The sequence below is a fragment of the Thunnus albacares genome, chromosome 10 (assembly GCF_914725855.1).
Source record: "Thunnus albacares chromosome 10, fThuAlb1.1, whole genome shotgun sequence".
In the NCBI taxonomy this organism is placed as follows: Eukaryota; Metazoa; Chordata; class Actinopteri; order Scombriformes; family Scombridae; genus Thunnus; species Thunnus albacares.
This window is the reverse complement of record NC_058115.1, coordinates 29073226-29089150: the sequence shown is the minus strand read 5'-3', so window position 1 is coordinate 29089150 and position 15925 is coordinate 29073226. Positions and strand designations below refer to the sequence as shown.

At 40.1% G+C, this 15925-nt stretch overlaps 1 protein-coding gene across 1 annotated transcript in view; it reads right to left on the bottom strand.

The window, feature by feature from the left end:
* Positions 1–15925, bottom strand: part of LOC122990249 (protocadherin Fat 4) — a 112261-nt gene that overhangs the window by 33293 nt on the left and 63043 nt on the right. Inside the window, exons 3-6 of the mRNA XM_044363504.1 lie at positions 11171–11432; positions 10068–10418; positions 6899–7821; positions 4766–4940 (exon numbers count right to left, since the gene is read on the bottom strand). Coding sequence (XP_044219439.1) covers positions 4766–4940; positions 6899–7821; positions 10068–10418; positions 11171–11432 — 1711 coding nt within the window. The remainder of the gene's footprint in view (positions 1–4765; positions 4941–6898; positions 7822–10067; positions 10419–11170; positions 11433–15925) is intronic.

Genomic DNA, 15925 nt, shown 5'->3' with positions numbered 1-15925 from the left:
CCGCCATCGAGGCAAAATTGACATTTTTCTGCCTCTGAGAACCTGTTGCTTTGCGACAAAGCTTCTTTTAATGCGACCCCGTCCAACACCCATGAATGGCCTCGGTGGAGCTGAGTGCAGGGTGCGAGCTGTCCCATTGCACAGTTTGCCAAACATAACAGAGTAAACAGAGGTTTTCTCACAGTTAACAAGCGAAAGAGTGAAAGGGATATCTCAGTAGAACACTCAAAGCTGCTACCCGGTAAGAGGGAGAGAATATTTCTAATAATAATGTCAGGAGCATTCGTCAAATTAAACCTAAAATGTTATACAGCTTCCCAGTTATTTATGGAGTGCTGCGTCTGAATGCTTTTGCATAATTTCTTCCCCATATGTTACAGATAGGGTTTGGCGGTTTGCAAGCAGTCAAGGAAGGCATATCCTCAGACTGAAAGTGCTGTTTTTTTCTCCTATTTTAGGGCCCGTGGTGAAATTTAATGAAGTGATTTGCCTTTTGTGTTTTTATTACAATAGCGCTTTTATTTGCTGTGTTGTTGAATATTTGGAAATCCCTATTTAGCAGTGCATCTGTGGACCATTCAGTGACTGTTTTCCATTTTCTGTTGACACAGCAATACCAACAGATCATAACCAGTGTGAGAGGTGGAAAACATACACTTAGAGTATAACTTTCTCATATAACAGCTCAATAATGTTCATACATGGACCATATAAAGCTGATATATGAGTTTGGAAAATTGTTTAAGTCAAAGTACTGCAACTTATGGGCAGCTACAACTAGTTACAATATAAAATTAGCGTTGTGAGAACATGATGTGCTAACCAGGAGAAACAGAGAGAATAAACATCATTAAAAAGTGTATCTTGCCAGGCTGAAGGACTAATCATCCAACCCACACCACCTTTTTAAAACCTGCTATTACTTACCAAAGCTATTTACATAAACATCCAGATCCAGCAATTGTTAAAGGGTGTACCAGGGAGTGGAAAAGAGAAAACAGGCGATAGGAAAAAACTCTGCAAGACCACATTGTTACTGCAAAGTTTTTAAAGAGCTGATCCAGAATGTTACTGCTCTGTTAAAGTTCATTTGAGGAACCTGATATTTTATTTGGCTAAGTCTTGTGTTGCCACTAGACTGCAGACTGGCTGAAACCTTCAGAAATGGACCCCATTAAAGATTTATTGTGGTGAGCGTTGGACAGTGATCTAGCAATGTTCTGGCCACGTTTTAACACCGTGTTATCAATGTTCGTACAGGACTTAGTTTGTTCCATTTTTCAGACAGAGATGGACGGATATACGCTCAGGTAAAGTTCTACTTGTTGTTCTTATTCGTAACTCAGACTGGAGACTGACATATCCCTATTTAACTTATCAAGTCATTGGAAAAAAAAAACTCAGGAAGACTGGAGGGTTTACACACCAGATTCATGGGAGCCATTTAAGAGAATAAAAGATCCTGCTTTTAAATAGGGATGGTCATTAAAATTCTTTATCTGCTAAGCGGTCGTTTAGCCCCCCCCCATAGAACACCAAATACTTCCCCTCACCCACCGGCCAAAAGGCCATATACAAACAGTGTGGCACTATGGAGTGATGTGCTGGAGGGATGTGAAAGACATGGGATTTCTATGCGACCGTATCCGCCATAATAGGCATGGGCCAAGGGATTTACTGTGCCTTCGCTTTAATAAATGTGACCAAACGCGGTGCATGTCAATGTGCCCTGAGGACGCTCTCACCACCACACGCAGACTCACACAAACTCTCTCAAGCAAACACAAACACACACAAATACAAATGCATAAACACACACACACAAAAAAAAACAAACAATACATGTGTGTGCATAAATGCTCAGACATGCATGGATAAATACAGAAACACGTACAGCGCACACTTACACACCTTTGCATAATCTTTCACACCAACTCATTTAAAAAAAAAATCATCTCAGCTCCTCAATCTTAATCTAAATTTTCTCAAACTTTGCTTCAATACTTTAATTCTGATTTAATATGTTTTATTCAAGGATTCAACAAAAGACACATAATCCAAAGTTTGTATGTAAGCCAGAGTATGTTAAAGTAAGAAACACAGTCTTAGATGTTAACATGAAATTAAAGAATGAAATCCCTAAAACCTAAATTACACCTGTACAAAACACTCCAGAGATTAATATCCATGTCAAAATGCAAAAATACAACAATAACAACCATACATTGATGACTCAATTCATCTGTAGAATGCAGTTTATACAGGAAAAAGGTGAAGGTGAGCTGTGTCTTAATGTTCATGAACACTGAAGGGAAGAGATTTAGAATCAGAATGGAAACAACGCTAACACACCTTTTTGATGCTCATAAAAGGTTAATCAGCTGCAAGAACACAAAGCCGACCAGCTGGAATACACAAAAATATGTTTTGTACAATCACAGATGCCCACTTAAAGCCATTCCAGCAACACTGCGTGGTTAACTATTTTACTGTGTGACTCTGTTGGAGATCTCATTGATTTACATTCTTCCATGGGGGCATAACTGCTGAGCAGTGGTTTACAAATCTGATTTGCTTGCAGTTGATCCCAGATGTTGGCCCAGCAGTAAGATCAGTCTGAGACACTGCAGCCCCCCAAAAAATCTCCCTCAATCTGCACATCTAGTTAACTCAAAAATGCTGCAAACAGCTTTCCATAAACAAGGAAGAGAAAGAGAAAAAACATAAATATCTCAGGTCTGATCTTTAAGTTTCCTCTCAACAAGACTCCTTGTAAAACACCTTTATACAGCCTGTATGGATGCCACATTACAGGGGCTGTGCTCAATATTTCAGATAATGACAGAAGTCTGCCAAATTTTGCTGTTTGCCTAAGCCAGAACCCATTATGAGAACCAGCACCCAGTAAGCTCTTTTGTTTCCATCCATTTCTTGACAGATTTCAGTCAGCACAGCAAAGAGGGTCTTGAAGCTCTGCTCAGGCTGCGATTAATGAGTTTACCTTCACTGAAAATGCTAAAAAGCCCTTCCCCAGTACATGGAAGTCTGTCTGTCTACTCACAGAACAAGTAAAAAAAAAAAAAAAAACTAAACTGAGGACTGAGACACATCTGTCGGATCATATTACATGCAGCACTTGTGTTAAAACTCAAAATGATCTTTTCTGCTCATGACTGTGAGTGTTTGTTAGGCACAGAGGCTGCTGCTTGACCACCAAATATGACAATACAACATGCTCTTTGACAGACAGATAGCTTAAGTCCTAGTCTGACGGAATAATACTTTTACAGACTTAAGACTCTGGATGATAAATCCTCTTGAGTCTCTCTTTTTTTTTTTCTGTAACATGGTGTTTTGGAATAGAACTAGTCAAATACCAGAAGATAAAGGCAGACTTTAACATGTTAAGATGAATGTCTGCGGTTGAAAATGGGTCATGGTAGACAGCAGACTTGGAGACATGTCTGCACTGTCCACCTTCAACATTTCCTGCCAGATAGCGCCTGGGAGAACCATTTCCCCCACTGTCTCAGCCGAGGCCTCAAAAATGTGAGAAAATGCTGCTGGGTAATTTGGCCTGTACTATGATTATGGGGTTTTTGATATTTTGATATTCTACCCCAAATCCTCCTTTCTGCCTCTTACCAACATTGTACTGAAACGTCTTGTCAAAATATTTTGGAATTGTTGTCAGGGCTCTAAATATGGACTCCTTGTGAAGCGTACAAAAAGGGATCGAATCCTAATTAGTATGTTCGCTTGTTGGGCAACTTTGTCCGTGTGGCACAAACCTCTAAACAGTATATGAAGCAAGAAAATCTAAACATAACATGAAGAAAACATACACTTCATTTTCGCTACTTGGACTTGATCATAATGAAAATTTGTTACACGGTTTATGATAAATGTACTCAATTATAATAAAAAAAATCACCATCTTCCACAAAATTGCACATTGTTTAAATTACCTAACATTTTTCAAAAACAAGATACTCTATACAACATTGTCCCAATTCTCACCAAAGCCTGTGCACAGTCAAAAATACACAGCGTTATGAATGGTCACATGGTCAGTCCAGGAATGAAACAGAACCACCCTCAGACCATGACGGCCGTGCCAGAGCAGCTCGGGGAAACATATACTTAACTGGGATACCATGTGATTTGGATGCATCGGGGATACGCATGTACTCCTTTAACTGCACATTAACTGGCCTCTATGCAATAACAAGTTAACCTTTTATCTGGCTATAACAAGCTCTACCACTGTATCCAAATAAACAGAGGATGCTATTCAATCGAACCCGCTGAAAGGACTTCTGGGGAATAGGTCAAAAAACACCCACTATTTTGCAAGCTAAAAACTCCTGAATGTTTAGGTTATTGTGCCACACAAAAAGAGCCCCGTGCACACTGTGAAATCAAAAATGCTGTTTGTTGACATTGCTGTTAGTTTATGAAAATATTCTTTTTCAGTTCGGTTTTGCTGGCTGATTACAAAATATGTTGGAGCTTTGCTAAAATTCAACAATGTCCATGTAAGGACATATTACATGGTACTCAGTCCACACCAGATACGTCAGATCATGGATGATAAGTTGAGCAAGTTTAATGTGGTGCAAGTTCAGACATAAACAACTGATTTTTGGAACGCTATAAACTGAAACATAATACTGCAATACTAAAATCATCTTTTACTTAAAAGCTGTTAACCGTTTCAAGATGGCTCAATCATGACAGATCAAAACCTCCACTGCAGTCATACCTGAGTCGGTGGCTGTGATCAGCAGAATGTATTTCCCCTGAGCCTCGCGGTCCAGAGTCTGGGTCAGGCTCAGCTGGCCGCTAGATGACAGACTGAATGCACCCTCATCGTTCCCACCACTGAGCATGTAGCTCAGCTGACCATTGGCACCTTGGTCGTCGTCTCTGGCAACAACCTGGTAAAAACAGAAATGGGCTATTAAAGATTTTGACTAAACTTTTCTTTTTTGTCTTGCACATAAAATGTGTTTTCCATTTCCAGCACCAGATGAACAGTTTGTCTGGAATTAATAGAAAAACTGGAAAGATACAGTAGCTTCAACTGTGATAGTATGGCAGCATCAGAACTTACAGAAACACAAACCTCATGTCATGTCAGTTTTAAATCCTGATGAATATATTTTTTGACTTTTCCTTACCTAGCTTTACAGAGCATGGATAGAGGATGTCATATGCTGTACAGATTGTTAAAACCCATCGAGACAGAAGTGGAGGACACAGTCAGATCATTTACTAACAATAGCCCAATCCACAATGCATCCTAGATTTTACCTACATAAATTTATAGAAGTATAGTTTCATCAGAGAAATATAGTTAAATTATCAAGTAGTAAAACAATACTGCAGAATGATCACTTTCAGAGTGTTATATTACTAATTGTATTATTTAATTACTATTATTATTTATGCATTAACATGACATACAATTTGTCAAGGTGGAGCTAATTTTAACTACTTTATGTACTGTTAGGCAGTTAAATATATAATAAGACATCATATTCTATTTGTTTATTATATGTTTTGCATGCAAAATCCGAATCTGCAAATGAACAAGTAATTATAAATAATATAAATAAAGGTAGTGAAGAAAAAAGTGCAATATTTCAATATAGTAGAGTATAAAGTAGTATAAAGAAAGTAAAAGGACCTGAGTCTTTCCAGCACTGGAGACAAACTTGTGTTTTCACAGTATTGACCAAATTGATTAATTGGCAGGTGATCTTTGGGAAGAGCAATGCTGAAATACCAAGGCCATCACACATATACCACGTACCAAAATCAAACAATTACATTCTTGCAAAGTAGAATTTTAAATTTGTTATTATTCCAGGAGAGGCTTTAGTTGAGCACGCTTGCAAGGAAAATCCTGCTCAGTTCAGACAACCACACTGATTCAAACCTGGCTGAGAGTAGCCCTTTTAAACCGCCATTCCTCACTGAGGCAGCTGAGGGTTAACTACCATCACAGTGTTCAGTGGCACCATGAAGGTAATTGTTGAGGGAAGGAAGATCATTACTTATTCACTTTGTCTAATCAGACTTTCTCAGGAAAAAGAAAACCAGAAAGTCACCAATAAACCAGAAACGCATCTTCTAGCCTTTAGGCTGCTCTGGGGATTAAGGACAGACGTTCATTTAATGGCTTTCCGAGTATGAAACTATTAGCCTGTCTCATTTTCCCCTCATGCTTCAGCATTAAACTACCCCACTTCACTGGTGTGCCCAAATGCATTGTGGGTTTCCCAGCCCTTCCTGCCATGCATGCCTCACACCAGCATAGACAGGTTAGCGTACAGATGTGTGTGCTTGTGTGGCAAAACCCACCAGGTCTGGACCTTTTCCCACCACATAACTGTAGCTCTCATTTCCTGACAAGGTACACAAGCAAAAGAAAATGGAATTGCTCTGTCACTGGAAATCAGTCCTTCCCTCAATTTTTTATATATGGCTCATTTAAGTCATCAGGGTGGTTAGCACGTTAATTGCCTCGTCATGCAATTTAGCAAAGTTTCATATTTCAGTGAAATTCTATAAAGCCCTAATTGTGCAGAGCAAATTGCAGTCATATATCATTTCTTTATCGTTTCTGTCAGGTATTTGTCATGGCATTTAGCAAAATAAGACCACCGTGTCAGTGGTTTAGTGCACTGATACCCATCACATACCTCCACTTATTAAATTAGTATTACTACAAATTTAGTTAAGGCATTAGCTCATTACAGGTCTTAGGACTGTCATTCAAAACACTGCTTTCTTTTCACTCTGGAGGTCCTGTCTGTGAATGTTAATGACGTTTTAACTGCTTAAATTTCAATGAATGTCTTGACAAAAGAGAAAAAGCAAACATACTGACCTGCAGAATGTTTTTTGGTAGGTTCTCCAGGTTTTCTTGAACATTTACGGTGTAAGGAGAAAGCTCAAATTCAGGTGAGCAGTCATTGACATCCAGCAACACGATATTGACTGTTGCACGGTCCACCCTCGGGCTGCTGCCACGGTCGGCAGCTTGGACAACCAGCGAATAGGATGACCTCGCCTCACGGTCCAGCTGCTTGGCCACCGAAATCACCCCTGTGACCGAATCGATCCTGAAATCAGAGTTGGTGTTGCCTCCTGAGATAGAAAACCGAATCTGCCCATTTGTGCCTTCGTCTGCATCGCTGGCAAACACCTGGATAACGTCCGTTCCGGTCAAGGTGTTCTCGTCAATCTCAATGTCGTAAATATTCTGTGAGAAGCTTGGTGTGTTGTCGTTGACGTCCAGAACCATCATGGTCACGTCCATGGTTGAAGACAGCCGAGGTTCGCCTTTATCAGTAGCTACAACTGTGAGGGTGTAGTTGGAAAGCTCCTCTCGGTCGAGTTCCCCTACCAGTCTGACATCTCCATCGATTGTACCGATGCTGAACTTGTTACCGAAAGGTCCTCTGAGGGAGTACTCGACGTAGCTGTTTGGGCCACTGTCGGCATCTGTGGCTTGGGCTGTGAAAACTACTGTGTCCACCGGCGTGTTCTCCTGAATGTAGGTCATCTTCTGGGAGGTGAAGGTCGGCGGGCAGTCGTTGACATCCAGGAGAATGATCGACACCTGGGCAGTGCTGGTGAAGCGGGTCATGGGAGGTGGAGCCAGGTCGTTGACTGTGACCACCAGGTTGTAGAAGGACTGGGTCTCCCTGTCCAAGGTCTTCTTGGTTTGGAGAACTCCCTCTTTGGTGATGACAAAGTGACTCTGGGGATCACCTGATGCAATTTTGTAGAGGAGCTGGGCATTTGGACCTGGAAAACATGCCAAGAGGTAGATAATCAGAAGACAGTAATGTTTGATGACTAAATTATCCAAACTTTTGATCCTCAACTCTCACAAATCCTGTAAACTGTTATCAGCATTTGACAACTCAATCAGTTTAAGGTGCTTTAAATCAAAAGATAAACAACAACGAGACAGACAGGATGTCTAACATCTATACATAGTGCTAATTCCTGCTCTGTTAAATGAAGTTTGTATTTTGCTCCAAGGCCTAAATTTGTTACTTTCCTTGAGTGCAGACTTAACACCTGGTAGAAAAATTTAATTTGTACAAATTGGATGAATCTATGCAGGAGCAGGAGTTTAGTGGGAGCGTCTTTCTTGTTACATGCGCTACTTTGTAAATTTAGAGTCAGAGTGTATTTATAAATAAAATCTTGGTTGGTGACACAGTGACAAAAAGAAATTAATCTACAAGGACCTTTTAAAAATGACCTCGAATTAAAAAAAACCCCCCAGATAACAAACAGATAATACAATATAATGGAGGTCGAACACTGATTGGCATCCATTGTTCCAGATGAGATTGTTACATACGCTGTATGTGTCTGAATAAGGCACTTATATGTGTTATCAACATCCATTTCCACAAATTGTGCGTGTACAACAGCTGGAGTTCTAGCTGCTACTCTTGTCCTCCAATTGGACGATCCATTCATGTGGCATGACAGATTACTATCAAAAGAGAAACACCACTGCAAACCACTTCCGAAACTGATAGTGCGGCTGTGCAGTTTTGGAAAATTCCTCGCAATTGAAACATTTATTTAAATAACACAACTACACTATGACTGAATGGATGGATGCAGTAAATTATCTAACCCTGAAATCTGGCCTAATCCGCAGTGCTCCTCTAGAACCGGGGGTTAAAATGAGCTTAAATTGAGCGTCTGTAATTCAACTCAACGGGGTATTCATGTGGAAAGCGCCGGCACCTTCCCACACTCCAGCGTTTATTTACAGTACACAAGTAATCCCTTATCAAAAGCATGAGTGCTACTTCCATCCGAGTTTAGGCTACTTCGTCTGCAGACAAAGTCTGGAGGTCACAGGTCAGGGCTTAGGAAGTGCTAACAATGGCGGTGTTTTATTTTGACAGTGGGAAGTAGCAACTATATATCTGAGAGGACGGCGCGGTCAGATTATGTGGACAGTGGAAGAAGAAGCCAGACTCTGGTTGAGAACTAGGCAGCATATTTCCCAGGAATGTAGGTCACAATAACCACATTAGGCCTGGATGAAGCGGTAATTACAGCAGAGGAGAGCAGCGGTGACTGTTCAAATACCACATGGCACTTCACAAACATGAAACCCACCACCTGAAACGTAGAAATAACTCAACCCCACTTAATCATATGGTGAGGATGTTGTATTTCATCAAATCATTCGTGCGTGAAATAAAATATAAATGAAAAATAAAATGTAGGTTTGAAAGCTTCTGTGTAACCAACTGTCATAACAAAATGACAGGCCTACATTAAATTAATCTCCTACAGCTCACTCACACTTGATTTATACGCTACATAAGTACTTTACAGCTTTAAACTTTCTCACAGAACAGTTTCCTTTAAATACTGTGATGCCTCTGGGATATTTAACCCTGATTTAACTTCATTTAACTACAGTCTAAGATAATGGTCTAACTACAACGTTGGCAGTACTGTTGAATGCATATAGCATATAATTTGCCACAGTCATGTTAACATTTTGTCAGTGTTTTTGTAAGTGACATGTTATGATTGTCAAACTGTCACATAACGATTACAAAGAAATAAAAATATGACAATCCTTAAAATTTAAAAAAATCATTCAGTCACAAGCTAGTAGTAGGAGAATTAACATGTCTTATGTATTGATCAGAGTCTGATTGATATATTGGCTGACTATTGGTTGATGTGTAAAATAGAAATTGATAGAAAATATTTAATGTTATAGACTGCGTTTTTGTGTATTTTTTACACTTACATCATTTTATATATTTCAAGTTTTATACATTTTCGTTCCACATATAATTATTTATCTACAAAATAATTTTATTTACAGTTTCTTTTCAAAATGTGCTATTGTCTTATATTCACTGTTGTTTACTATTACTGTTGATCAACTGTAAAATATATGGTCACACTAATTTAATGACAATGCATAGGTTGTGTTTGTCTTATGTGGTTATTTTTAAAATATATATCTAGGATATTTAAATCCCACATGTACATACCATCATCAGCATCACTGGCCCCGACAGTGACAATACTGGATCCAGGCGGTAGGCCCTCCGAGATGGATGTGCTGTACACGGTGGTGTTAAAGATGGGCGGGTTGTCATTCACGTCCAGGATGTTGAAATACACTCTAACTGTGCTGGCCTGCCCCCCGCCATCCTGCGCCTTCGCGGTCAGAATATAATACTGCTGAGTCTCATAGTCCAGTGGACGCGTCACGTTGAAAACTCCCGTCACCGGGTTCAGGAGGAATGTCTCGTCCTCATCGTCCTCCTCCAGCGAGTAGGTGACCTCTCCGTTCACCCCTGAGTCAGAGTCGCTGGCCAGGATCGCCGCCACAATGGAGCCTGCGAGAGTCAGACGGGTTGTAACACAGAAGTGAGAAGTTACATTTTACTGCTATATAGTGTAAATTGACTGTAATATCTCTGCAGGGGGGTTAATACCAGTGAGTCAGTTATCGCTCTGCCAGTTGCTAAAATAACATAATTTTTTGGTCTGTACTATTTTGGAACTGAAATTCTATTCACTGGTGTTTAATGATGGCTTCTATGTGAAGATACTGAGCAAACAGCTAATGATAAAATGTGTTTTATAGTTGATAATAATTTTAAGTCTTTGATTTCTTATGTAATTGAAAAAAATATATATCTTTTTTTGTAACTGAAGCAGCTAGAGGGACGAAGGATCTTAGCCAGACAGTTGTCAGCATTGTTGTAAATCCAGCTGGTTGCTGATGGATTTCCATATAAATCAAATATCAGTTAATGTCCCTTTGATCTCTTAAACTCTTGATCTTCCCCTTAAGGAAGATACGGAGGATTTGGGAGAGCTTCAAGGGTCACATAAAATCTTCAAAAAATGGAAAAAAAAAGAAAAAGAAACTCTTAGAAACTACTGCAAAAGATCTGCTCCTAATAATGTGAGGCTCTTGATTACCTTAACAGAGCTGTCTAAGTCTAGTCTAAAGCCTTTTGCAGAGGACAAAATATTCACTGCCTAAAATCTCCTACTGTACGTCTCTGGTTTCTTGTCCGTAAAATACTGTGATTGTGTAGATAGCAGTTGGATGCTTCATTGAGTGACACTAAGACCTTACCTGCCGCCATGTCTTCAGGGATATCAAATGAGTATGTTGCTCGAGAGAACTTTGGCATGTGGTCGTTGACGTCCTTGACGGTGATGTTCAGCCTCATGTCAGACGACTGTTTTCCATCGTCCGCACGCACCAGGAGGGAATATTTTGAACGGCGTTCCCGATCCAGCTTCTTGGTGGCGATCAGATCACCGGATTCAGGGTCGATCCGGAAACTGTCATCCGCCCCGCTGATGATGGTGTATGTCACAAGAGCATTTGGACCCTGAGGAGAAAGACAGAAAATTAAACAGCTGATTATAATACAGTCGGCTACTTTTAGTGGTTATGATATCTAATATGGAGCTTTTTTTGCTTGTAAAACATACAAACATAAATTCAAAATAATTTGCATAATTAAATCTACATACATGTTTACGGCACAAAGCCGTAAATTGACTGACTTCATGTCAGGCAGCAAACCGAACTCAAATGCAAGTCAGTATTTGGTAGCTAGGCTGTCTAGGACGTTATTCTAAGTCAGGATCTTGGGATACCAAGCAAAAAAGGGTCAGTAGGTTAGATGCACCTTGTTGAACTTTGTCTCAAATGTAAGTTCTAAGGCTACGGAGAGGAAGAGCATCATAATTACAAGCATCAAAGCAACTCTATCTGGTAGGAAATCAGATTGTTTATCACACATGTTGTCACGTGTCAAGTCTCCAGATTAAACTACCAAGTTATCTGGCATGAATGAAACCCTTCACTGCGACTTCTTCACAGACACGGTCCATCAAAAAGACCGTGCAATTGAAAAGAAAAATCAAGATGGTGATGCCAAAAGAAGAGGAAGAAGAAAACAGATGTAAAGGGATGATACTCAACTGACTGAACCGCACGACCATAAAACAAAACACCTGACTACAAACTATGATAAACTATAAATATCACCTCCTTTGACCTTTTGGATATAAAATGTCACCATTTTATCCTATTAGACATTTGTGTGAAACTTTGTCATAGTTAGCGTATGAATTTGTGAGGTAAATGGAAAGAAAACAAAACTATTATTATTATTATTGTAATTTATGTCTCTAATTAAGCCCTATGTTATCTTCTCTTAAAATAAGTTAAAGAAAATCTGCTGGTGCAGCAACATTATTTCAACTGTTTTGTGATAAAAAAAGATCGATTTATTTTAAGAGTTTGTAGAAAAGGGCGTAAGTATCCTTAAAAGAACATACAATAATGCAAGTTTCTACATTGCAATAATGTTAAAACATCACTTAATTCTAAAAACATATTGAAAGGTAATAAGTTGAATTATCTCACCATACTAAAAGCTGAGAATCTCTTAGTCTTTGAACTTGTGAGGGCTATAGTGTTCCTCTATAAATGCAACAAATAGATCCTCTGTTACCTTGGACAAGTACAAGCGCAACAACATATGTGATAGCTATAGCAAGAGGCTTTGGAATAGGAGAGGAGCACTAAATGTGATATGACAACTGAATGAGGTCGGTGACAGAGCTTGACGTTTATATTTGTGCCAGGGACAATAGAAGATCAGACAACTGTCTCACCCTGTGTCTTCTGCCAAAAAAAGAAAAAGCAACATCAAATAGCTACTGCTATTCAGTGAGATGAACCCAGGGCTCTGGTTACAGCTGGTTAAAAGCTAAGCTAAAAGAGACTCTTTCAGCTATGCCTGATGTTTGTGTGGTGCTTTTTGATCCTGCCCGGACAATGGAAAGGCTTATAAAGAGAGTTGCATTAAGCTGTTTCTGCATTTATGCATATCAACACATCTACTGCCTTGGTGGGCAATAGCGCTCGCATGACAAAACGTATTTTAAATATAGTATCTGTAGGCGATAGGTAATGAGAGAAAGCCTGAGCTAGCCTGACTGTGCAGTAGCTGTAGCTTTCAGGTATGCATTTGTTGAGCATGTAAGTTACTTTACATATTCAACTCCTACTAGATATAAGGCAGTTTTCTGCTGGGTATTTTTAGTAATATTTTTAGCTTTGCTTGAGTTACAGTTTTCTCAACTCCCTGTTGTTGAGCTGCTAGTTGCCACTTAGCATCTTTACATCTCTGAGGCTAGTGCCTCCCAGCAGGTTTCTATTGAAAATGACTGACTTGCTGCTTCTTGTGTTTTTGTAGCTGCCTGTTTAAAGCTGCACTTATCAATATTTTATATAAACACTGGAAAAAATGACTATATGTAAATGTGAATCCATAAATAATACTCATGCTTGCTGTACCTCTCATGTGTTTTAAGGCTTTTACTTTTAGATTAACCGCTGTATACTGTTGTAGCCACAGAAGTCTAAGGTTTTTGACACATCTATGCCTTCTTCTGCCTGGAAAGTGTCTAAGGAGTAGATCAGATATGATGCAAGAGAAAGTTCTATCAGTCACAAAATAAAGTGAAGCATTTCTTTTCCCTTCACTCTTCTACAATAGACTTGTATAAATGCTAATGCACCAAACAGTCTGAACCTGGCAGCCGGTCGCCAAAAGCTTTAGGCGAAGTCAATATTGTAAGGCCAAGTTCATGACTTGCTCTTATCTCTTTCCCATGGCCCGTTTTTATGACAGATAAAACCTCCGTCTTCTTGACCTTGTCTCTCATTGCATTACCAGAGACCCGCTCTGAGATCCAGGCCCAGTAAAAGCCGGGGAGAAGAGGAGGACGGAGTGAGGCTCTGCTCATCTAAGGACCCTGCTGTCATCAATCAGTGGTTCCAGATCTGGCAATCCCATCAGCCACCTGGGCCGCAGTCCGGAACCCAACACCCGTGGTTTGCCAATTAATTTTCTGATAGGGTTCAAAGGCAGAGCAAGTAAGGTGGGAGAGGCCGAGCAGGGGGTCCATCTAGGCCGCAGTCCAACACACACACACACACACCTCTAACCATGCAGATAATGAACACGGGCGAGCATTTACACACGTATTAAAATACCTACACTCTCAATTTAATGCATCCATCTTTCTGACTAGTCTCATCTCTCTCTTTACTCAAGCAGCATCAGTGATTAAGATCTTGCATGCCCACAAACACACACTCGCACACCAACAACGGTCGCCCTCTTGACCTCCACTCAAGAGTTTGACTACTTTACAGCTCTCCAAAGACACAGTGGGTTGTTGGGGGGGGAGAAAAAAAAGAGGGCTGACCAATTAAACAGCAGCGTTCCAGGGAGCAAAGAGTACCAGACTGCAGCAGAAGGAAACTCATTTAGCAGATGAGTGGTTTTTGGGAGCACACAGTTCCTATGAGAAGTGAGAGGTGCGAAGCAGACAGCGCCGGCGGGGATAGTGAGCTTCCTGTATGCAACAGCACCGAGTGAGCAAGCCAATCATAACACAGACTCCTGAAAAACAAGAAATGTGTTGTCACTGAGAGCTTAAAAATAAAGCCTTTGAAAGGCGGAGATGGCCAAATCGGCTACGCTGCTGGTGTGTTTCGAATGCATTCACAACTGCAAGGAGTGGCTAGAAGTATGCTTGCAGTAGGTATATGCCTCTGGAACACATTACTGTTCATTTTGAGGCAACGCTTACTTTCAGAGACCGCTCCTAAAACACCCATTGTTCCACTTTTCTTCATTAAGAAAGGTTTTTTTTTTTTTTTTTTTTACCTGTGACATATTTTCCACATCAGGTCAGAATTCTAATAAAACACTCAAGGTCTTTCCAAAAAAGCACAAAAGGCAGCATATTTCCTTCAGATGAGGTGAGAAACATTTTCAGAGAGGCCTAGCTTGCATTACAGAGAGCAAATTTTTACATATTGATTTTCTTTCGACCCTAATGCAACCCCTTCCTTCTTTTTGCTGTGGTGATGGCGCAGCAAAAAACGGATGCGTAGAAACAGCATTTTAATACCCTCACACATGAATCCCACATGTAGCACTGTTAAATTGGATGGGATCATAATGATGTCTGAATTCAGCCCATCAGCTGGCCAACAGCTTGCACTCTTGGCTACTCTGCACTGGCTCACACATGTGGCTTTCTCAGCAAGGGCTCCAATGCGTTCCGTACGCTTAGTGTCAGCGTAACTTAAGTTTCCTGCGTAAGGATGTGGGCAAAGACTTGGCTGGCCTTATATCTGGCTCCGAGTGGGAGCTGGAATGAGGTGCAGGCTTCTATTTAGCAACCTATTCATGGCAGCACTGAAGTTTGGAGTAAACATCTCCTGAATCTGTAATTTCTAAAAGACTCCTCTACATTCTCTTTATGTGTCTCTATGTTTTCTGACTAAATGCAGAATCTTGCAAGAAGCCCTTTAGTTTGATCCTTTTGCAAGACATATATGCATATGATGTCTGTATATGTGCATGTCAAAATCAGTTTTTTATTCCTCACCAAATGTGTGCCGCCTTACGGTAAGTTTCAGCTTATGGACCGCAGCTCAGACCGAAGCTCCTCTTAAATTCAGATATGAGGAAAAAGTGAACAACTGAACAGTTTGATTTCAATACCATATGCTAAACCTTTCAAGATCAAAGCTGTGAATACTCTGGCGCTGAAAAAAGAAAATAATCAAATAATGTCCTTAAAAATCTCCCTACTGAAAAGACTGACCTGCCTCCAGGTCTGAGATTTACTGTCAATATTGTGTTCCGATAAAAGAAAAATGGCCAGAAGTGTGACTTTGTCTGACTTTTCTAACATTCGGAGAGAATAGATGGTGGTGAGGCAACAGCTGTGCAATAAAAGACGTGTGGCCTCATAAGTTACCATTATATTTGAGTCAATATTCCCT